Source organism: Panulirus ornatus, chromosome 45 (assembly GCF_036320965.1).
Source record: "Panulirus ornatus isolate Po-2019 chromosome 45, ASM3632096v1, whole genome shotgun sequence".
NCBI classification, from domain to species: Eukaryota; Metazoa; Arthropoda; class Malacostraca; order Decapoda; family Palinuridae; genus Panulirus; species Panulirus ornatus.
The window spans coordinates 6,590,619-6,614,929 of NC_092268.1; the positions used below are offsets into that span (position 1 = coordinate 6,590,619).

The 24,311-nt window shown below is 39.5% G+C and overlaps 1 protein-coding gene across 1 annotated transcript in view; it reads right to left on the reverse strand.

Moving 5' to 3' along the window:
* Window positions 1-493: 493 nt before the first annotated feature.
* Window positions 494-24,311, reverse strand: part of mTor (serine/threonine-protein kinase Tor) — an 83,820-nt gene continuing 60,002 nt past the window's right edge. The window contains exons 21-35 of the mRNA XM_071688122.1: window positions 22,307-22,417; window positions 20,299-20,429; window positions 18,919-19,123; window positions 17,892-18,063; window positions 17,174-17,354; window positions 15,355-15,574; window positions 14,945-15,130; window positions 13,537-13,811; window positions 13,180-13,293; window positions 11,508-11,715; window positions 10,377-10,565; window positions 9,162-9,260; window positions 7,139-7,261; window positions 4,331-4,513; window positions 494-4,200 (exon numbers count right to left, since the gene is read on the reverse strand). Coding sequence (XP_071544223.1) covers window positions 2,758-4,200; window positions 4,331-4,513; window positions 7,139-7,261; window positions 9,162-9,260; window positions 10,377-10,565; window positions 11,508-11,715; window positions 13,180-13,293; window positions 13,537-13,811; window positions 14,945-15,130; window positions 15,355-15,574; window positions 17,174-17,354; window positions 17,892-18,063; window positions 18,919-19,123; window positions 20,299-20,429; window positions 22,307-22,417 — 3,840 coding nt within the window. The 3' untranslated portion in view covers window positions 494-2,757. The remainder of the gene's footprint in view (window positions 4,201-4,330; window positions 4,514-7,138; window positions 7,262-9,161; window positions 9,261-10,376; window positions 10,566-11,507; window positions 11,716-13,179; window positions 13,294-13,536; window positions 13,812-14,944; window positions 15,131-15,354; window positions 15,575-17,173; window positions 17,355-17,891; window positions 18,064-18,918; window positions 19,124-20,298; window positions 20,430-22,306; window positions 22,418-24,311) is intronic.

Below are 24,311 nucleotides of genomic sequence, written 5' to 3' on the forward strand. Positions count from 1 at the left end.
GTTAAAACTGTATTGGGTTCCATACACTGTTCTCAGGATTGCGACCTTGTCTTTTAGATTGTTCCTTCTTTCCTGAGCCGATTGACTGACTAAAGTCGCTTACAACTACTTGTTGGCTTTCCTTTTGATGCCAGGTGGTTTATATTTCAGTTCGACAGTATATATTCACTCACATGAAAATGTTATCTATGTTGTCTATATACTAATAATTCTTGTTTATGGCAGTACTGTGAATTAGTAATTAAAATCTTGTATTTTTATCATACAACCCCACGATCCCATTAGCTCCCTGCAGCTTTGAGGCTGCACTCCAAGTACGAGCAGGGAGATGATGGACTCGTTTGGAGCAAGGAGTTCCTTGCTGAGACTGTACTCTTTTCTCTCCATTCATGACAATACGTCAACCAAAGTGACTTCCTCTCTCACAGTGTAACCATCTGCCGGCAGAGTTCGACAACACCACCACCTTGTATTAAAGGAAAAACAAAACACCTTTTCATGCTCACTAATTTACATATCTGTAAATTTACAATTCATTAACCCCCAGATACCTGCAGTAGCCACTAAGAACTGCAATAACTACGTAAATAAATTCTTATAAAAAAACTTGGGTGAACCAAATACATTTTCCAAAGGATATGAGTCTGAAAGAGAAAAAAAAAAATGCAACATACATCAGTATAAAAAACAGTAATGGGTCAATTCTTAATTTATCTGCAGTGTGAATACGTTCTTAATTCCATTTTGTAATAAGAGATCATCCTCACTACAAGCATAGGGACAGTTTTCTGGAGTTGAAAGAAAATGTTCCACCAACAGTTTATTGTCTATGGCTTGTTTATGTTGGTCGGTCTTGGCAACTGGCAACAAACCCTGATTGCTCTCTGTGGCAACTGTAACAAATCTCAAAGTAAACTAAAATGAACACACAGGGACAAAAGGTACATTACTTGATAAACTCTAATATTGCTTTCTGTCAATACATTCATCATGAATTCAAATGTATGGAAATAATGGATTAAATTACTATAACACACTACATAATGAAAATATATATGTAGTAATAATAATAATTTACGAATAAAAAGTCTTACAACAAGTGTGGACAGGTTGTCCATTTATGAATAACATGCGGTAGAAAAGACTATCAGTGTAAAAGGATTGTCGTGGAAAGGGGTTTCCTTATTAGAAAAAATAAACTGAAGCTAAGCATTGAACTCAAATTTCTTTTTAACTAAAGCAAAGCTGAAAAATTATACAATTCTCAGCTTCAGTGGTAGTTTGTAACGTATGCACCTAAAAGTTTCTGGTTAATGAAACTATTGTTTCTTGTATGTAACTGCGGGGAATTGCACATCACCAAGATGCTAGACTAGAACGATTACATTGCAAAAACAAAACTATCAAGATTACTGAATAAAATAAGGCAAACAAGTTAAGTGGTCTTGCAACTTCTGCATAATGTTATCTTTTTCATTTTCTGCATAACATCGCGTAATGCAAAAAGTATGAGGCACTGTTGTTTTCTTAAAGCTCACTTTTTTTCACCGTTTATATTGTTTACAGTCTCGGAAAGTTTTATATTTCCAAACCCTGCATTAGAAAATTACTTGTACTACATTACAAGTCATGGTAGGCGGTTCAAGGAAACCATGATGTAAATGGACTGTTGAACACGTAAAAATCATACCAAGAACATCTTTCAAGTTGAAATATCCACAATTTCAGTATTAAAAAAATAAACTTTAAGGTTCTCTTATATAAGTTATAGAGGCTCCTACCTGGATTCCCTTCACCCATGAACTTTCTTTCGATATCATTTATCCTTCCCGTGTGCTGCCCTACGAGATATTTCCTTTCCTTTGTTGTCATTCCTGTCACCTCCCTCCTTTTTCATAAATTCTGACAGATACTGTCCCACTCTCAGTTACATATGATCCTGTCCACTCTTAAAAACCCCAAATACATCTCTGTCTGTTCAGGATTTCCTTGGTTGACTGTTGTTCGTGTACCATACATTCAGCGCAGTCTGGAGGGTGTGCAGTCTTGTACTGTAGGCTTGATCATAATGCATATACCTTCAGTGATTCGTGTACCTAAAACCTATTAATGTATATCTCTACAATATTACAATATCAAAAAATTACTGCTAATGAAAAAAACTAAATGACCTATGTCGGCATGTTACTTCTCAATAGGCTTTCATACAGGTTAGTTGTATTTGGGATTTACACCAATGACAATCCAATTAGGTATGAACACACATATACAGTAATACAAAAAAAAAAAAAAAAAAAATTGTAAGCAGCTTTTAAAAAGACAAAAACACTTAACGGACAAATGGAACATAACTGACAATAAAATCTTGGAAACACTGAAGCTGCTGCTGTTAACAGGAAACATTTAGGACCACCAACATAATTTCAGTAGCAAAAATATAACTCGAAACCTTGAATTTTGATTTGGCTGTACTGGGAATTTATTGCCTTCCTCGTTGCAGAACATTAAGCCTTGTTTGCTTGTTCCTTTTACAAGAAAATGTCTTTTACACCCTATAAGAATAACTGCCCACTTTTTACTGGCACAAAACTGGTTCATAATGGATAAGTCATGTTACACAACTGGAATTCGGCTCTCTCAGTTGTAACTGCTCTCTTCCTACGAAATGCCTCCCAAGAAAACAGATGAAAACAACATTGCTAAAATAAAGAGTGCTCTCAGAGACAGCATACGATGAGATGATAGTTAGGAGACTTTTTACCAGAAGGGGCACCAACCTATATAACACTGACATAGGTTCTCATGCAGGGTAGCCTGTGCAATAAGGAGTTCAACCTGCCTGTGTACGTCCAATGGTTCGTCGTGACAAAAGTCTCGCCCAGTCAGTTTGTCACGGACCCGATGAACAATTGCTACTGCTTTCTTATTGAGAGCCTCTGAGGTGCCAGAATCTTCTCGTCCTAATTCTAGCTTTTTGGACTGAGAACCTACGTGTACTCCAGATGAAGCTGATGTAGCTTCCATGATGGGAGTGTGACCAGTATCTGTTGCACTTACAGCACTACCACCACTATCACTCTCGCCCACCACTGAACGTTTGCTCTTTGGTTGTGTGTGATCCATTAAGCGCCAGTTGAGTAATGGATCATGAACAAAAGCTTCCAGCATGGCCATGAGAGAGTCCTTATTTCTACGAATGAGACTCATGACTGATTCACAAGTCATGCGGTATGTACCATCTATTCCTGTCACTTCCATGGCATTGATCAACATGCGAGTAAGGCGGAAAGGTATTTTTTCAGGGAATTTCTCACGTGTCATGGCAACCTCAAAACAGTCACCAAAATCAATGTGGATTATCTTGCCCGACAACTGATCTAGCATTAGATTGGATGGATGACGGTCACCCAAACCTAAGACATACCCTACCATTGACATGACAGCTAGGGAACGAGTGTAGTTTGTACGACGATCAAACCACACTTCTGAAGATGGACTTTTAAACCAAAGTAAACGGGCAAGATCATCCCCTTGGGTATGCTCCAGAGCATGCTCAAATACTTCAACTTTCTGCATGAGTGTCAGATGTTCCAGATCCTGAGCCATGCGCATCATTATTCTGTGCTCAATGTTTAACAGGATTTTCTTCTTCTCCCGCCAGTCTCTTATGAGAGCATGCAGAGTATCACAGTGTGGCACCCAACCAATAAGACCGGAGTTGGTAGACAGTGGGATCACAGCAAATCGCTGAATGGTCAGGTTCCGACGGAAGGTATCAGGATTACTGATTAGGAGTGTGTTAACCAAACCAAAGAGCTGCATCACTCTTTCATCCTGTCGGAGGTCTTCGTGTCCCTTTAAGAGGAAGACAAAGTCCCGGCCATTACTGCCTCTGATGCAGAACTTACGAGGACGTTGTTTGGAGGATAACACCTGCAGCGATGACTGCACCTGGCTGATACATATGACAGGGGAACTAGGTGCATAAGAGCCAGGCACAGCAATATCAAGATCCCGACACTTAAGAAGCCTAGGTGAAACAGACTGTAGCTCTAATGATGTCAGTTGAGGAAGTTGACGAGAGATGCGGCGGAACACGTTGTAATAGAGGTCCCATGCTTGGTTAAGTTCACGTACATTTCCTGACCTCTGGTAACGGCGACACCATTCTTGTGCCTCAAGAAGGTCTCTCCCATAAGCCTAAAGAGAAGAAACATGGTAAATTGGTATGATGTATATCATATTTCATACTTACACACACACACTGGGTCACCATACTTCAATATTAGAATCACTAACTTCGTATAATGAAAGTAAATGTAATACTGACTTGATTAAAGGACATTTCTTTGAGTGTCTGCGGGCCTCGTTCCATTAGGGCATGCAGAGGTTCCAGAGTACGGAACATACCCGATTCATTCCTTTCCCCAAAGTACAGTCGACTAGCCTCTTCCAAACCTGTATACCAAATTTCATGCCACAAGATTGCTACTCGGATTAGCTCCTCTGATACCTGGAAAGTGAAAGAATTATTTTAAGAGAATTATACACTTATCTATTAAGATTTTGACATCCCTCATTCATTATAAAGAATCATGGTTCATACAGTACTTCATTCACACAATTGAGTTCTAGCATAACAATATTCCCATGTTCATTTCAATTACTATTATATTTAATCACTGTCTTCTACGTCAGCAAGATAGTGCCAGGAAACAGACAAAGAATGGCCCATCCACTCATATACATATATATATATATATATACATAAACACCCACATTCGCACATGTATACATCAACATTACACACTCTTTTAATCCATTTTCTCCACATATGCATACCAATTCATTATTCTAACTTTTACTTTATTAAATACTCCCTTTAATATTCCACATTAACTTATAATCTCTTATGTCCACTATCTAGTTTCATAATTCAAAAAAACTCATGAAAGTCCCGTCAACAGTCAGCAAACATAACTGAGAGTAATAAAAAGGAACACCAATGGATCAATCAGTTGCATCCCTTCTTCAACCTTGCAATCTATACAGGACTTATATCCTTAGCCACAGCCAAAACACTGAGGAAAAGGAATAAACTCGAGAGTCGAAGGGGTAAGATGAAAGTAATTTATTTTTATACTTGATCACTGTTTCCTACATTAGGAACAGTGCACCAGGAACAAAGAAAGTTCTGCATTTATTCACATCCATTCTCTAGCTGTCAGGACAAGGTGGCATGTTACGTGAGACAGCTCTGCCAAATGGATATTCAGTGTTTGAATGATTCATGGCAAGGTACCCAAGGCTTGGCAGAATTCATATATAAACTACCCTTATAATAAAGGAAAGGGGAAAAAAGTGAGACTAAAAGGATGCTGGCTTGCACAAAACAATCTGCTAGGGAGGAAGAACGTGGCTTCTGGAGAGGTAGAGGATGTGTGGACCAGGTGTTTGCTTTGCTAAGGGTGACACAGAGGTCTTGTGGAAGTTGCGATAAATATATGGGGTAAACGGAGAAGTTACCGACTTGAGTAAGGCGTTATTAACGTGAGAGGTGGTCATATTTGAGAGTAGGGAGGGAAGAGGGTGAATAGTTCCACGTAAAGGTGGGTTTTCCAGTGTTTATGGATGGGGTAATGAGGGAGGTGAATACAAGGGTTTTAGAGTGAGGGTCATGTCAGTGGCATACAGAGGGGTAGGGGGACCTGAAAGGAGAATCAGTTGCTTTTTGCAGATGGCATAGTTCAGGTGGCAGACTTGAGAAACTCCAAAAGCAGGTAACAGAGTCTGGGGGAGTATGTGAAAGGCGAATCTTGAGAGTGAATGTGAAAGAAGGTTCTGTGATAAGCTGCAGCAGGGAGAGGAGACAAGATGGTTTAAGAGTCAGCTGAATGGCGAGGACCTGGAGAAAATGGAGTCCTTTCGATACAGTGAGGTAGAACTGGCAGTGGACTGAACCTCAGAGGCTGAAGTGAGTCACAGGATGAGAACAGGTGATTTAAGGAACATGTAGAAGATGTCAGTGTCTAGTACGGCAACGAGGGATACATTTTAAGGTAGTTATCCCAGCGGTATTATATGGATGCGAATCCTGAACACTAAATGCAAAAGAACGAAGAGAGTGAGCATGTTGGAAATGAAATTCCAGAGAACATTATGTGGTGTTAGATAGACTGCACGAAGAATGACTGAGTTTGCTTTCGCAGTCTGAACGCATGGAAAGGATGAAAGGGAGACTAAATAAGTAGATGTCACAAGTGAAGGGAGGAACGAAGAGGGGGAGACCAAAAAGAGGGAAGGATGGATTGGAAGAGGCTTTTGAGTTATCGAGGCCTGAACATTAAGAGGGTGAGAGGCAATTGCAGGACAGAATAATCTGGAGTACCGTGGCATACTAAGGTGATGTGTTTTTAAGGGGCTGAACCAGATCACATGAAGAAGTCCGTGTGAACCACAGTGGTCACTGGGGTTTGACTGTGGATGGGAGGCCTTGGCTTTGGTACAGTATACACAACAGCTAGGGAGTGGATGTAAGCAAGTGAGGCCATTGTGTGGCCGTTCCTGATGCTACTTTATCATGGAAGAAAGAAACAAGGATGAAAAATAAAGTATGAGGAAATGGAATAATAGGAAGACAGCTAACATCTTGGGAGAGGCAAGTGTGGGAATATACTGGGAGAAGACCTACGAAAGTGTGAATGTAAAGGAGCATGCTTGTTAGATGTGTTTGGGTGTGTTAGCCTTGAGACTTTTCTGATATGGCAAGCCCCCAAGCCCCAGGAGAGGCATTCCCAAGGGAACAAGGAACCAAGAGGTACAGGTAGACAGATGGATCTCTTATAAAGAAATTTGCCAAAAGTTTGAAGTCGTGAATATTCAAGGTAATTTTTGGTAAATGGCCTATGATGCTTGATTACTTTCTACATATTGAAGAAACAGTAAGAAAATTGTGTGTGTAAAATAATATGAGATATCAGACTTTAACCAGAAAATAACTGATAATATTTCCATAAATAAATACATATAAAGAAACCTCTTATGGCATATTGTATTAGAATAATGATTAGAAATACCCTATTTCTTTTGAAAAATGATAACAGAGATATCAGAGACTGACATATCTAATTTTTCTTACCATCATAGCCTGTTGTACCAAATTTGCTGAATGCTCTCGCATGTTCTTGAGTATTTTTTCGGCTGCCTGTGAACGAGCCACTACAGATGACTTGGCCGCCACAGTCAGGGGATATATGAGGGCCTGTAATGGGTATGAAAATGATGTTGCTTTTTATGACTGCAGCACAAATTTATATTTCCATAAAGGGCACACACATTTCTGTCTTAAGGAAAAGTGTGTGTTAAGGAATTTCTTGCCTAGGCAAGCCCTATGCTCATGAGATTGTCAAGAAAACCTTTAGAAATTCATAGTCCATCAACAGCTGTGCAGCATGTCTCTCGGTTAAACTAATCATCTACGAACTGGTGTCTGTGTCATCTTCGTGATGAATGAATACAAGAGCCCGTATTTAACGTTCATGGCCCAAAGGTTACCCAAACCACCAGGTAGTGCAAATCCGGAAAACTCATGCCTAGTCCAAAATGTTTGTTATTATAAGCATACTATATTCACACTTGCAGTCACTTCCCACTAGAGTAAGGTACTGTCAAGAGTAGACGAACACTGGCCTCACTCGTGTCCACTCTAGCTGTCATTAGCGATGCACTGAAACCAGAGTCCCCATGGACTGTCAAGCCCCAAGGGCCACTCCATGGTCTCCTTTGACCACCTTAAATACCCTGGATCGGCCCATTGAAGGCACATCAGGTGACACGACACTCCAATTTTTCCTATCCCATATATGCCTCTCACCCTTCTGAATGTTCAGGCCCCGATAACTCTAAGCCTCCATCCTTCTCCCCCAAACCCCGTTTCTCCCTCCACTTCCAACACACATAACCTCTCAGTAAGTCTTTCTTAGCTCAACCCTCAATATGTCCAAACCATTTCAGAAGACTCTGGTCAATCATTTCCATCATATCCACTTACTACCATGCCTCTTATGCTTTCATTCCTTATGAAATCAACCTAGCTCATACTACACGTTGTCCTCTGACATTTAACTTCCAAAAGGTCCACTTTTTTACATTCTTTTACATTCACAGTCCACTTATCATATCTATACAACACTGTCAAGGCTTCTATACCTACAAGCATACCCATCTTTGCCCTTTGACCTTTTCTTCAACAACTGCATTGGAAACCTCAGGCTGCCCCCTCTCCCACCTAACAATTCACTTCAGCCTCCAGGGTTTCATTCACTGTAGAGTCCATTCACCACATTTTCTACATTATTCAAAGAATAACTTTTATCTTTGTGTACCTTTACATAGCAAAATAATCATCATCTTCATCTGATCATCAGGCACGTAACCACTTCTACATGCTATGCGCACTTTCCAAATCCATTCGATACAACTTCACCCCAATTCTTCATCTTGCACACTTTTCCAGTCAATTGGAAAGAGACAGAGCAACTCAAAAATAGTGGTAATGACCCTTCTCTATGACAGATGCACAACTGGGTACTATAGGCATTCCCCTACTTATCTCATCAATTAAAAATGTCGATATATCTCCAATTCAGCAATGGGGTGCATTCATTTTGATGGCTGGCCTACTTTAGGCTGCATAATAATGAAGTTTATTGCATACTAAATGAAACAAGTAAACACAGTTCTAAATTTAAACAATTCAAAATATGCTCCATTGTCTCAAAAAAAAAAAAAAATTGCCATCTTTCAACTCATTATTAGAAGGCACCAAGTTAGAAGAAACAAACTCTTCATAAGCATGCATATATCTTTGTCTTTAAACAATAATCTTAACGATCTCTGCCCATGCAAGATAAAAGATGTCCAACAAGTACAGAGTACCCCTCAGAATTAAGAACTACTGCGAAGGTAAAACTGAGGCTGATCTATTATTCACTCGAGTTTGGATATGCATTGTTAAAAAGCAATATGACTCCAGAAAGATGGATGGTCCAGCTGACTGTCTCTCTGTACCTTGTCTTGAAGACTAGGAGCTTGATGACCATGCTATTTCCAATAGCTTCCATAGCAAATAGTCGTAGAAAAGAATCATCATTTGTCATTACCTGCGGGTGATGTTGGCCAATATCCATGAGTAACTGGTGTATCAACTTCCCGACAAGGGTGCGTGGTGTGTCAATCCTTGCAATTAGCTGTGGTATTACCTGTAATAAGAAACCTGATTGCACAGAGTGTTAAAATTATACCCTGTGGTGCCTTTGGCAGAAAAAAAAAACATTATGGCATCAAATTTTTGAACAGCAGCAAGGAACTGACTAAACTGATGGTGCCTAAGCATGATCTCGCATCAAAAAATACAACCTATGAAAAAGACAGACTGGCAAAGTCGGTTTATGTAATGTACTTTTTTCCACACTGTGTGTCTTACAACTTGGTTTGCATTCACATACATTGGATAATATACCAAGCAGTACTGTGTAGAACTTGGCTGAGGATGGTAGTTGCTGGTCTAAGTACATAATGCTAGACACCTGGGGATTAGATGTGTGTAAATGAGGTCTTTGTTCTCGATACTTTCGCTAAAGTGGGAAAGGCAATAAGGCATGAAGAAAATAATATATATGTGAAAAAGAGAAAGAAGTGAATATTTTGAGGGGCTGTTAATCATTTTAGTCGTTCTACGACACGCAAGGAATATGTGGGAAGTATTCTTTCTCCCCTATCCCCAGGGATAAGGAAATGTAATGTATTTTATAATACCTGGAGTGAAGTATGCTGATCATGTGAGGAATGACAGTGTGAATGCAGTATGATAAGAGAACTTACCAGGGTATGCCAAAATGATATAGATATATGGATAGCAGGGGGGAAGAAAGACTGACGAAGAGGAGCTACATGTCTGAAGCGAGGGGAGGAATTGAAAGGGGTGGTCGAAGAAAGACAGTAAGAGGCAAGGGTAGGATAGAATGAACTAGACTGACATGGCATACAGGGGTTGATGTGGTGTCAATGGACATAAAGCAGTCACTGTCATCACTGGAATGGTCTGTTGGGCGTGGCTGTAAAAGATGGGCTCTGGTTCCAGCGCATTATACATGACTGCTCAAAAGTAGTTGTGTTCAACAGAGGCTACTGTTTATCTGTTCCCGATGCTACCTACCTATGGTGGGAGAGGGAGTTTTGGGGAAAAAGAAAATGACCTGAAATACGAATCTTAAATTTAGATTTTCATTCACTTCAATTGATAGCACCTATGGTGACATTTGCAAAAGATGAATAAAAAATCACTCAAAGACAATGTAAGTGCAATGTTATCTAACCTGCAGCCATGTGTCAATCTGAACAGTCTTCAAACCATCAACCAGTGCCTCGTAAACTCCAGGCTGGTGCCCATGCTCAAACCAAACTGTGAGAAGTCGAAGTGTATCCTGGAGACAGTTACCATCACTCAATGATATGGAGCGGATGAAGCCTTTCACTGCTGCCACTGTGAAGTCCCCGGCAGATTTCTGAGGTAAAAGATCAACTTTTGCTCAAGGTTGTCATAAAGTACAGTTTTAGATAATAATTTGGGAATGCTACTGTTATGCTTTGTTCACAAGGAATTCACACATTGCAAATTTGAAAATATGTGACTAGCCTTTTGCAATCCAAACTTCATTTTATTGTGCTTGGATTTTAAGGGATTATAATCTGATAACACATATGGTGTTATTCACACACACACACACACACACACACACAAAAAAAAAAAAAAAAAAAAATCTTGTATTTTGATATGTTATATGCTTCATTCACTTTCAAAATCGACTAAAAAAATCTATTCTTAAGTAAACTAGGTTGCCACATGTCTTATATGCAGAAATAGATGAAAAATTTTTTCATGATTATTCATTTGGAGAATAAAAACACTTCATTATATGTAAAAATTTTCATAAAATTATCATGACACTGATGACTGTACTGATGGCATGCAATGCAATCACTTTTTGTATATCAAGGTATGGGAATAATTTACAAACCTTAACATGTAGCAGCAGATGACATACACCCAAATGAATATTGTAAAATATTAGCAAAAAATACATGTGGAAATAAAGATGAGTGACCAAGAACTCTGCATGTGAAAAGAGACTAAATTCACTGGCTGCTCACAACACTAGCCACTATACCTCGGGTTCACTTGCAGATGATGGCCAGGTTCGTGCATAGGCTCCAGAAGAGTTAAATAAGCATTTACAGAAAATGAAAAAGAGTTACATAATGGAGGAGAGAGAGAGAGGTCAATCATGAAAACAAATGGGAGAAAAAAACAGGTGAATAACATGCAAAGAGCAAGGTGCGTGAAGAACAAGATTACACAAGGGCAAGAGAGAGGCAAAAAAAGAGACCCTTAAAAAGACTGCAGTCAAGTCTGTGATCTTACAATAATTGAAATTCAATCCCCTTACCTTTTTTTTACTAGGAGTGCTGGATTCCTCCCCACTGCTGTCTGATTTGACATCGGTTTTGTTCTTATAGAAAAGTATTGCCTCAAAATTCATATAGGCATATGCATGCCAAGCCTTGTAGCAGGTTTCATCCGTTTCCTTGGCATGTGTATAGTAGGAAAGAATTGTATTGATACTGTCTTCGTTAAGACCGTGAAGTTGCTCATACCTAAAATACAAAATAACAGTTTAACGAGCTGCAACAACTCTTCCTTTCTCCCAATAACGGCATTTATCAATTTTACGTAAATCTAAAAGGAACTGTGATCCTTAGTTTGTGTTGAATACATCATAAGCAGGAAAGTCCTGACTGCTTAAGACTTCTAGCAGGATAAAAGATACATTAAGGAATATCTACAACCTAAAGCACGCAAAACATCTTAATCATTAAACAAATAAAAGATATTAAATACCAGAGGGCATATGTGTACCTCTGCTCCATCATATTAGCATAATAGCAAGAGTACCTCAATACTTAAGACTATTAGTACTTCATAAAACCATAGTTTGCTCCTGTTACGAGGCAATTTGGGCAAGGGACCTGCCATATAACACCTGACAAAATTCTCTACCTTGACTTGTGTTCGGCTTTTATCTCTGCCCAAATTGTCACTGCTGGACCGTGTTTTCCTGTGGTTACACTGTGTGTGAAAAGTCACCTTCAGCTAAGTTGTATCATCAATATATGGAAAGGTGCACAATCATGTAGGGATACTTTCTCTCCAAAGGAGTCCATCCTTTTCCTACTTATGATTGTACCACAGCCTTGAAGCTGCAGGAGTCCTATAAAATGGTTTCTGGGTGCCCATATAAATCCAAATCATTCTGTCTAATGCAAGCCACTTCCCTCGTCAGTATTCACACCCAAATACTCCAAGGCCTTCTCCTCGCTTCTTCCACTTGACACATAAATTCTCTTCATCAGACTTTCTTCAATCAATCTCAAAACTGTACGAGGAATGAGAAAGTACAAGGGTGGTGAGGTTACAAGCAAAGTCTGACAGAGAGGGCCCACTTGGGTACACGGAATTGGTTCAACAAATAGAAAGGGTACGTATAAGGCAGACAAAATTCACAGTATACATTACATGCAAATTAATGAGTTCAGTATCTTTTTTTCTGTGGCCATATATTCAACTCATGGCAGGACTCAGGCCTTTATCCTATCTATCACTCACAAAACTCCCTATATATCTGAGATATTAAACTCTTTCCTACTTCTCACCAGACATAAATTCAGTCCTCCCATTTCAAATTCCCATTTTCAAATATCATCACCGTGCTCTTCCATTCATTTTCCTCTTCTACACTCTTCCAAGTTCCCTAAAATTATCGACAATCACTCTTCCTTTTCACCCATTAACAATGCCTTCCGTGAACAGTAACATCCTTATCTGATGTTCGTCTGGTAATTCATGTGCATTTGATTACATATAAACACTTGAGTATATGTTCCATGCTAAAAGATAGATAATTATGGTGTAAAGTATTGAATAACGCTTAACCACCAAAGAACATGCACAAACACTTATTATTAGGTATAACTGGTAATTGTTTGCCTTAATTAAAAACTACCATTTCGTGGGAAAGAATCTGAGTCTTACAAAGCTGTGTCAAATTTCACACTACTCACCAATCACCCAGCTTAAGGTAGACCCTGGATACCAGTTTGCGTAGCTTGCTGTCTCCATTCTGACCACCAACGACTACAGCTGGGGCTAAGAACTGGAGGAATTTCTGTAGCCGACTGCAAAAGATCAAATTAACATTTCTAATGATAGACACTTGCACTAAATTTACACCTACAAAAAATCTGTAAAATTCAATTGTAGTATCAGAAACAGACATAGACATTATATACACAAAATACTTCATATTTATTATATTATAGACAACTAAACTTGCTTCTGAGCTAGTCTGTATCAAAAATCGTGTATGTAATATCCGAAAATTTACAGAAAGTAACACAATGGAGGATAATAATACGTACCCGTAAGCTTCCTGCCGCCTATCAGTATAGGTGTATATGTGTTTGCAATACTGGTATGTCACATGTGGATGGGTTGCTGGGAGAGCCTGCGTGGGGTTTGATGATGGATCACATCCTAAAAGTCTCACAAGAGTCTTATGGGACAATGCTAGTCGACCAGACTTACGACAAAGAGAAGCAAATTTCAGCCAAGGTCGCATATCTTCTTGTGGGTTAAGAACCAAGGAACGAACCTGCAGTATTTTCTGCCAGTCTTCAACAACACGCTGACATCCCTGGAATTACAAGCACGCATCGATGAAGCAGAATGTATCTCAATTTTTTACAGAGTGAAATACAGTTTTCCTTACAATACTAGTTTCCCTTCCTCCCTGTGACTGAACAACTCTTCAAAGTCTTCCTTCCATTATTATATACATAGACCTTTTTGTGGTTTCTCCTGGCTGCTTCATATGCCATGATTCAGTCCACTGATGGCACATTGTCCACTGTCTTATACAATTACAGCCAGCTCTTACCATATCCTTCCATTTCACCCTTTCTAGCTTTTTCCCCTCATTAAGACTGCACTTTCCCAAGTACCTCACATTTTGCTGTTGTTTACAAAATATATAAGTAATTTACCATTTTAATTATCCCTGGAATGGGGCAGAAAGAATACTACCCACATATCTCCTGAGTGTTTTAAAAGGTGATTACCTGGGCTGGGAGCAGGGGGTTGGAAATCCACAACCTCGCTCCACTGGGAAATGGCAAAGATAAGATGAAAAAATACTGAAGAGAGTGGGAAGTAAGGTGGGATGATTTAGTAAGAAATAATAGGACAAAGAAAGGCATGGTAGGGTGCTAAAATGGTAATGACATAAGGAGAGGATGAAGGAGGGAAAACTGATGAAGAATGCTTATGTGTCAGAAGTGGAGAGGACAGAATTAAGGGGAAGATCAAACCAGAGATGGAACGATGGAGTGAAAGATGCTTCGAGTTACCGGGGCCTAATCATGCAGGAAGGTGTGAAGCAGCATGGGATACAGATAAGGGGAGTGATGTGGTATACAGGGGACAACATGCCATTAAGCCATGAAACCACAGAAATATCTGGGACCTGGCCATGGAGATGGGGCTCTGGTTTTGGTGAATTAAAAATGAAAATTAGGTAGCGGACAAGAGCAAATGAAGCCATTCGTCGTCTGTTCTTGCATTACCTCACTATGCAGAAAATGGCAAAGAAGTATGATAAAGAAAGAATACTTTGTGTACACCTCACGCTGCAATCAACATTGAGACACTAAAACTGGTTCTAACTCTCCTGGAAGTTTGATAATGGGACTTAGTTTTGAACTACCACACACATGTGATATGCCCAACTAACCTATCAATCAAATTATGGCTCTGCATCATGCAACTCACCTGTAATCTTTCCCACCAGATTTGTATGATAGGTTGTTGCCTTTCTGGCACTAACTTGTACTGTATAACTTCCTCCAGCTCTGCCAGCATCTGCACAGCCACCATGGCATTATATGCCCGTTGATAACTTTCCCCAACCATTGCCGTTAGTTCTGTATCCAACAGATCTCGGGCAGAGTCAATTAACTGGAAAAGGTTTCATAAGTCATCAAATACTATCACCTATAACTAAACACACAATAAAAAGATCTAACAGTTTTATTTTTCACTGAAGAATATACATAACAACAAATACATTCGTTAAGCAATCTTTAACTGCATATAACGAGCAAGCTATTTGAAATTTTTACTCAGGACTCCTGGAAGAGGGAACTCCACAAAATATTCCAATACTTATGAATCAAACTGACCTGTTGTGCCATACGGTACTGGTCCTTATGTACTGCAAGAACAGCACGATAAAATGCACCCTCCTGTGTATCATGGGGGAGGAATTTCATGTATTCCTCCATCATGTTCCATTCACTCATTGCCCATGCTGAGGCTGCTGCTACACGAGACATCTGACTACGAAATTCGTCTGACATGGCACTTCCCCAACGATCACAGGCTACGCTGTACAACTCACCCCTATGGCATCACATGAGACATAAGTGTATGCAAGCAGAAAGACATATTCACACAAATATTGATGTTAAACATAAATATTCTTGTTAACATACACGTTCAAAAACTCTTTCACCCCCACCTCTCATTCTGCCTTTTTTTGATCCCTGTACCTTCCTCTTGGCCTCCTGTATATCTAATCAATCACACATGCTGCAGGTAGTACCTATACATTTTTCCCTCACACTACCTTCCTTATCCCACCACCTTCCTTATCCCACCTCTCAGTACCTTTTCTTAAATACCCACACCCTACTTTCTGCTCATTTCAAACTTCACACGTACACAATGCTTTCTTAACCTTTACCATGTACACATGATCCTAAGAAACTTCCAAGTGTGTGAAACATTACGAAAAAAATCAGCTATTATTTCCTTACGGAACATAGATATTTAGTATCCATAGGTAAAGAAAAATTCTAAAAAAAATGTATACCCTCCTTTTAACTGGTTTGGTAGGGTTTTAAAAGGACCGCATTAAAAGAAGGCAGGCAGCTTGTGCATATATAAATGTTTTTCCATGTGTGATTTCACAGAGATGTATATATGTATATATATATATATCCCTGGGGATAGGGGATTAAGAATACTTCCCACGTATTCCCTGCGTGTCGTAGAAGGCGACTAAAAGGGGAGGGAGCGGGGGGCTGGAAATCCTCCCCTCTCGTTTTTTTTTTTTTTTTTTTTTTTAAATTTTCCAAAAGAAGGAACAGAGGGGGCCAGTTGAGGATATTCCAAAAAAGGCCCAGTCCTCTGTTCTTAGCGCTACCTCGCTAACGCGGGAAATGGCGAATAGTTTAAAAGAAAAAAAGTATATACTTACATATGTGTATATGCTTAAGCATTGTAAAAACACCTTGCATTACTTTTCATGATTATATCACTTTTCATTATATTTACTAATTCAAATATTTTCAAAGTCAGTATTCCTACATTTTCATAAAACCATTATTTTACACAAAAATTAAGCAACTCAAGGATGGGCCATATTGGTACCTGTTTCTTTCCCTACACATCAAAGCTTTGGAACTCTACCTTCTCATGTTTTTCCTTATCAACTATGACTTGTTGCACATTTCAAAAGACAGGTCTTTCACTTCCTCCAAAATTCATAAATGCTTTCCTTTGTCTTTTCCGTTTCACAAAATTCTATAATTCAATTAAGGCCCGGCCTTGATGTGGACTTTTGTCTGTGACCGGAGCCTTCAACATGGGAAAAAAAAATCATAATTTTTTCATTATACCACCAGGAACAGGCATAGAAAAAGGCTATTTACTTGTATCGCTGCATTTCACTCTATCCCTTGCATGCCCCACACCCTCCTGCAAGTTCAGGCCTCAATTTCTTGAGCATTTTTCACCCCATCCTTCCATTCCATCCTGACATGTACTCCTTCTTAGACAGCCTTTCCTCACTCATCCCCTCCATTTATCCAAACAATTTTGCCATTTCCTCTTATGACCTCTCAACCATACTCTCTCTTACCCTGTAATTTCTTGCTTGATCAGCTCTTGCACATGACATGGAAGGGCACCTGACAAGTCACTTTTGTGTTTACTTACCATTCACCAAGAGCTTCAAGACATCTCATCTGACCTAGAGCTAAATCAAGGTCATCAGGCCTCATCTCTAACTTGGTCTGGTATGCCTGAAGTGCCTGATCCCAATCGTGCAACTTCTCGTGCCAGCGCTCCTGTACCTTCATGTCTGTGCGATTGTTCTTTCTTGCATACTCCAAGAGACCTAAGGTAAATATACTTTTAAAATCTGGAACACACTCAAATGGACACTTTCCATACAGCAAGTTTAGTCTCTTGATATGTAAAGATGGTAGTGGGAGCCCTGGAGTTACAAACAAGAGTTACGAGAGGGAGGAAAACTGGGAAGCTGAGAGCTCAGATGCACAAAAAAACTTAAGTGTAGAGTGTGCTGTAATATCGATGGATGACACAAGACAACTACTGAATGGATGTGGGCAAATAAGTGCTTTTCTTTGTTACTGGTGCTCCTTACAGGAAACTGCAAACAAGTATGACAAAAAAATATAAGCCAACAGATTGTAACCCAAATCATCCCTACTCTACCATATGACACAGTCATCAAATTTAGAAAGACAGTTTATCACTTCCTCCACATTGCATAAATACTTTTTCTTTTTCCCCTCTTTCATTAAGAGCTTTATATTTCAATTAAGGCCCAGTCTTGATATGGACTTCTGTCCATGACTGGAGCCCCCAACGTAAAAAGAGCAGGAGAAGCAAATAAGTTAATGCAACGTACCTGCTGCAGCTTCCTTCTGGCCCAACTTGTTGTTGATGGATATGAGGTGCTCCAAAACCTCAGATGTGGGGCCCTTGTGGAACTCTTCTTCCTTGTAATGCAAAGCTTTAGCATAGGCACGACATTCCATTGCCTTCTTACCCAACAGCTGAAGTTGCAGAGGCAATGGACCCTGTTTTGATTAGAGTATGATACAGTGAAACTACAAGAAAAACTTTATATGTTGAAATGTATATATTTTCATGTTGGTGCATTGGTTGGTGTCTAGAGTGCAGACAGGAAAGAGTAACTTGTATATATCTGGAGAGTGTAGTTTTTATTGAAAGTATGTCTGGCAGGCCCTGGTAAGTTTTATTACCCCCAAAAAATGAATGATGAAAATGAGATAGTGTCCATGACTGCCCTTTTCAGTAAGTCACTTGTTACAGAGGAAGTTCCCTGCATGTCGTAGAAGGCGACTTACAGGGGAGGGAGCAGGGAACTGGAAATCCTCCCCTCCCATTTCATTTAATTTTCCAAAAGAAGGAAAAGGGAAGGGGGCCTAGTGAGGATATTCCCTCTAAGGCTCAGTCCTCTGTTCTTAATGCTACCTTGCTTATGCAGGAAATGGCAAATATGTAGGGGAAAAAAAAAAGTTAATCTGTAGCTCTCTGCCTGGAAATTACAGCTTATCTTAATGTCCTTAGATGGTAAACTTAGGGAAACCATCATTTGCAACAAGGCTGTAAATTTAATATTGGATCATCACTTAATCGTTGATTCTTAGAATGGTCTTGAAACTGTTCACAAATCCACTCGATTTCTTTTATGAAATAATCAACATGCATGATGAAAGTCAAGCAGTTAATGTATATAGATTTTCTGAAAGGACTTGATCAAATCCAGCATAAAAGATTACTAAGAAAAGTCAAGCTGTAGGCTGTACATATGAGGTTGTATTTCAGCAGTACATGATCTGGATGACTAGCCACAAAGAAGAGTGATTACACTCATGGTATTCAGCGAAAAAAAATGAATACAGACTTACCTTATCACAGTGTTCCATAAATTCTGCAAGATTAAGCAGTGTTTGCGTAATCTCTGGAATATCTTGAGAAGTGAGTGCCTTACGAAGTGACTGCAGGAGATCATCTTGAAGGCTCTCATTCAGTTCACTCCAGCATGACACAAACGCAGCATTAAACAGGTCGCGTGAAAGCTGTACATATGTTGTGGCCACTGAATAACACGACCTGAAATTAAGCCCAGTATTTGAAAAGCTTTCACAGCATATTCTGTAACATTATCCACTTGACTGTACGAGATGAAAGAATCGTATCGAATACAGTCAGAGGACAAGAGATAGAAAGTTTATTGGGAAGGGGCTACATAGTGGTGAGGGAGGTAAATGCAAGGGTTTTGGGAAGAGGAGCAGGTATGCATCTTGCTGATGATACAGATATGGTGGCAGATTCAAGTGAGAAACTGTATAAGATGGTTATGTGTTAATTTTGGGAAAGAGTGTGAAAGGAGAAAGTACCTCATCACTACTTAAAAATTTAGGTGAAAGTTGCAATACTTATCAATCCTTTTCTTTTTCTTTCATACTTATTCGCTGTTTCCCACATTAGCGAGGAAGCACCAGGAACAGATGAAGAAAAGCCCTCATACGCTCACATCCATTCTCTAGCTGTCGTGCACAATGCACCAAAACCCCAGACCACTATCAACAACCAGTCCCACAGACCTAGATTAGTAATCCTATTATAGTCAATTAATTCATCTTAAATATAAGTTTTTTCTCCTGCAGTAAGTTAACATTTTTATATCCATTTTTTTAGATGGACATTTTTCTGTAGAAAGATCTGGAATATTTCATATCTGTATTCCTAGGGATAGGGAGAAGAAGAATACTACCCGAGGATTTCCTGCATGTCTTTGAAGGCAACTAAGAAGGGTGGAAGTGTGACCTGTAAATCCTCCCATCGTGAATAATCTCATTTTATAAGTAGTAAAAAAATAAAAGGGCAAAGGCATGAATCTTTCTCCAATGACTCGGTTCCTGATGCTACCTTGCTAAGGAAAGAACAGTGAACAAGTATATGAAGACTTGAGTTTTTGCATGAAAATATGATTTGATTTGATTTTGTATAATTTCAAAAACACTAGAATCTAATCATTATTCAACACTTTTTACCATGAAAAGGTTTTCTAAATTTTTCTAAATGTTTACACAGCATTATTTATTTTGGCTTCTAAAGATATCTAAAAACCTGATACTGTTTATGAGGAATTATATGTAAATGCTTCCTTTATAAAATTCATCAGACCTACATTAAAACTCTCAAAGATTTCTCCAGCAATGTTATTTACTCAGTTGTTGTTATACACATAAATGTTAAACTGACATATCCCAGAAAACACTGACCTTAATGCTGGAGATGGAGATGCCTTCATTAGTTCAATGCTGAAGCGTCTGAGCCATTCCAGCCAATCATCCTTACTGACTAACCTGGTGAATAGCCATGCTCGCTGGAGAGATTGAACACCAACTGTGCCCTAGAAAAAGGAAACTTTAAATGACATGGATCTAGGTTTTGAAGTGTTTGGAAAACAGTGTGCGAAAGCAGTTTTGCTCTAGTGTATAAAAATGTACGCCTAAAGGTACAATTTTCCTGACAATGTTGTATGTGTCTTATTCCTTGAAAGCAAATGAAAGGATGAGGATGATGTGTTACACATAAAATGTTTAACGACAATATGTAGTGTGTGACTGCTTGACTTTGTAAACACTGTTAATGTAAGAAAGAGATGTGGTAGTCAAGGCAGTCTGACTGAGAAAGGACCAGAAAGTGTTGAAATGGTTTAGACATAAGGAAATACTCGTATGAGGTCAAGAGCAGTGAGAAAGTGTTAAGGAGATCTTCACAGTGCACGAGGAGTTCCACTTTACTTGTAGCATGGGCTATCTGGCTAATAAGAGGATCAAGAACAAGCAAAGGATGAATATAGTAATCCAGTGAACCAAAGTTACTCTATTCCAATATCTGGGCTTTTAAAAACCTTTCGATACAATTTCCCACCTTGAAACCGCCGTAATTAATATGCTGGGAAAACTGAAATGATCTTAAGTGACTGAGAACAACCCTGAGAGTACAAAAACCAGAACCAAAGGTGCCCCCAGTAAAACAAAAGCTCTTCTGTATAAATAATTTTCATATGAAAAGTTTTGACCCAACAAAGGATTAACTGTATTTTAAACCCTAAAGGTGAACCTGGTCTCCCCACTGCTTCATGGCACTGCAATAGGCAGGCTTTGGAACTGACAGACTAAATGATTCCAACTTGCCCACCATGACCTGAGGGTTCATCTTTGTCCACAAGGTGCTCATTATGCTTACAACCCTCTCTACAAAAATGAAAACTTTCTTACCCCCAGGACTGTGCTACAGTAGCCCACTGGTAACTAAAATGTAAGTCACGGTTAATGGGACAACAAATCGGGGGTTAACAGAATGACATATGATCCAAAAGGCCACACATGGAAATGAAACAATGTTGTTGCTGTGAGGCAAAATTCTCCTAGTCCCTACCTCTGTGTATTCACCCTGTAAGGGACCATTCGCTGATAGCCTCCAAAGAAACAAAGAAAAAAGAGAAACGTTGAACAATTAAAAGTAGAAAGGGGAGTATGAAAATCACATCACCATCCAAACTGATAATTTTTTTCATACATATTTGCCATTTCCCGCATTAGTGAGGTAGGATTACGAACAGAGGACTGAGCCTTAGAGGGGATATGGCTCAGTCCTCTGTTCTTAAAGCTACCTCGCTAATGTGGGAAATGGCGAATATGTACAATTTTTTTTTTAATCAGTTTGGATGATGTAATTTTCTTACTCCCCTTTCTGCTTTTCATTGTTCAACATTTCTCTTTTTTTCTTTGAAGGCTATCATCGAATGGGTCCCTTACAGGGAGTTCATCAGGAGAATGAAGTATTACAGATATAGATGATGTGAATTTGCTACAGTATGCTTTATTTCTAATGGTACTGCTCACAAATGCTTATGGTATCCAAAGGCATTTGTAACATTAGTAAGGACAAGAGCTTTATGCATCTGGTACACTTTTTCTACAGTAGGTGTATGGAGTGCAATGGGTGGAAAGAACATGGAATATATGCAGCTCATAAGCTTTTCCTATGGTGTGTTGGTGGAATACACTGGGTAGAAAAAAACAAAGAATGAGAATGTCATCAGGAGACACATATTCATCAAGATTGCTGAGAGTATTTAGAGGAAGTTCTGAATTAGTTAACCTGTTGTCCGGTCAAAAAGCATGAGTAGGATATAAAGGAATATGAAGATAAAAAAATGAGGACTGTATAGGTCTCATACATTAGGATGCATCCAAAATCAATTCTAATTCCACAAACCTTCTTAATAGTGGTTGAATCTGCTTCAAGTTGGTGGTCTCGGGATCTGGGTCGTCTGGTGCGCTGATGTGCTGTTATTATCGTCATCTCATCGTCAGATACAGTCAGCCCCTGGAAACCATTATCAAACATAAGAACCAGAAATACTGAAAGAAAATCAAGTTGGATACAGAGACTGTGATGCTTCTTTCTAATTGCTGGCCCTAATCAATTTCTAGCCAAAATAAAAACGAATAATGGACACTATGATAAACAATATGGCAGCACAGTATCCACAATCTACAAGACCAAGTTCCATCCTACAGTCAGGAATTGGTGGCAGGGTGTTATTCCACGTACCCTATATAAAGATGGTCACTATCATTTAACACTGCCTGCAACCTTAATAACCCTCCTAACACTGTTTTGTTCTTCCTTCGATAGATATTGTAATAAATGCCTCTTCCTTGATCGATGCAATAAGAGTAAACATGTAATCTTTAGCTTAATGCCAATAATCCAGTTCTTTACACGTGACAATTTCAGGGGAAAGCCACATGCCCTTACTGCTTTGGTAAATCATCATCTATCTATATATCTATTTCTCTCTGCTCCATTCTGGAACTTCTTCAAGGGGGTGACCACAGCAACAGTCTCCATAACTAGTGAACTCCAGTGCTCTCTCAAACAGAATTTAACTCTTCGAGTCCCCACCTGTAATTACTCGGCTGATAACAGTAGAACTCTAGCTGTGCTAGTACAGTTACCTCTTCCAACCCTCATCTAAACTGGAAGGTGAGCCTTATTGGTGTATAAAAATGCTTTATGGCACACTAAACTACAATTACCACAGAGAGAATCCTTGAGTCAGCGACACCTACACACAATTGGGGAAGGTGAGACCCTCGCATGCACACAATGCCCTAAGCAAATTAGTAACTTTTTTTGGGCACTAATGATAGTGCATTCCGCCAATCCTCAGGCTCCTCACCATGAGTCATACATACATTAAATAACCTTAACAACCAGTAAACAATACAGTCACCCCCTTTTTTAACAAATACCACTGGAATACCATCCAAGCCTGCTGCCTTGCTGGCTTTCATCTTCTGCAAAGCTTGAATGGAGAAAAGCTGGAGGGAGTGAAGTGTTTTAGATATCTGGGAGTGGATTTGGCAGCGGATGGAACCATGGAAGCGGAAGTGAATCATAGGGTGGGGGAGGGGGCGAAAGTTCTGGGAGTGTTGAAGAATGTGTGTAAGTCAAGAACATTATCTCAGAAAGCAAAAATGGGTATGTTTGAAGGAATAGTGGTTCCAACAATGTTACATGGTTGCAAGGTGTGGGCTATGGATAGAGTTGTGCGCAGGAAGGTGGATGTGCTGGAAATGAGATGTTTGATGACAGTATGTGGTGTGAGGTGGTTTGATCGAGTAAGTAATAATAGGGTAAGAGAGATGTGTGGTAATAAAAAGAGTGTGGTTGAGAGAGCAGAATATGGTGTGTTGAAATGGTTTGGTCACATGGAGAGAATGAGTGAGGAAAGATTGACCAAGAGGATATATGTGTCAGAGGTGGAGGGAACGAGGAGAAGTGGGAGACCAAATTGGAGGTGGAAAGATGGAGTAAAAAAGATTTTGAGGGATCGGAGCCTGAACATGCAGGTGGGTGAAAGGCGTGCAAGGAATAGAGTGAATTGGAACGATGTGGTATACCAGGGTCGACATGCTTTCAATGGATTGAACCAGGGCATGTGGAGTGTTTGGGGTAAACCATGGAAAGTTCTGTGGGGCCTGGATGTGGAAAGGGAGCTGTGGTTTCGGTGCATTATTACATGATAGCTAGAGACTGAATGTATACGAAAGTGGCCTTTGTTGTCTTTTCCTAGCGCTACCTCGCGCACATGAGGGGGAGGGGATGGTTATTTTCATGTGTGGCGGGGTGGTGATGGGAATGAATAAAGGCAGACAGTATGAATTATGTGCATGTGTTTATATGTATATGTCTGTGTGTGTATATATATGTA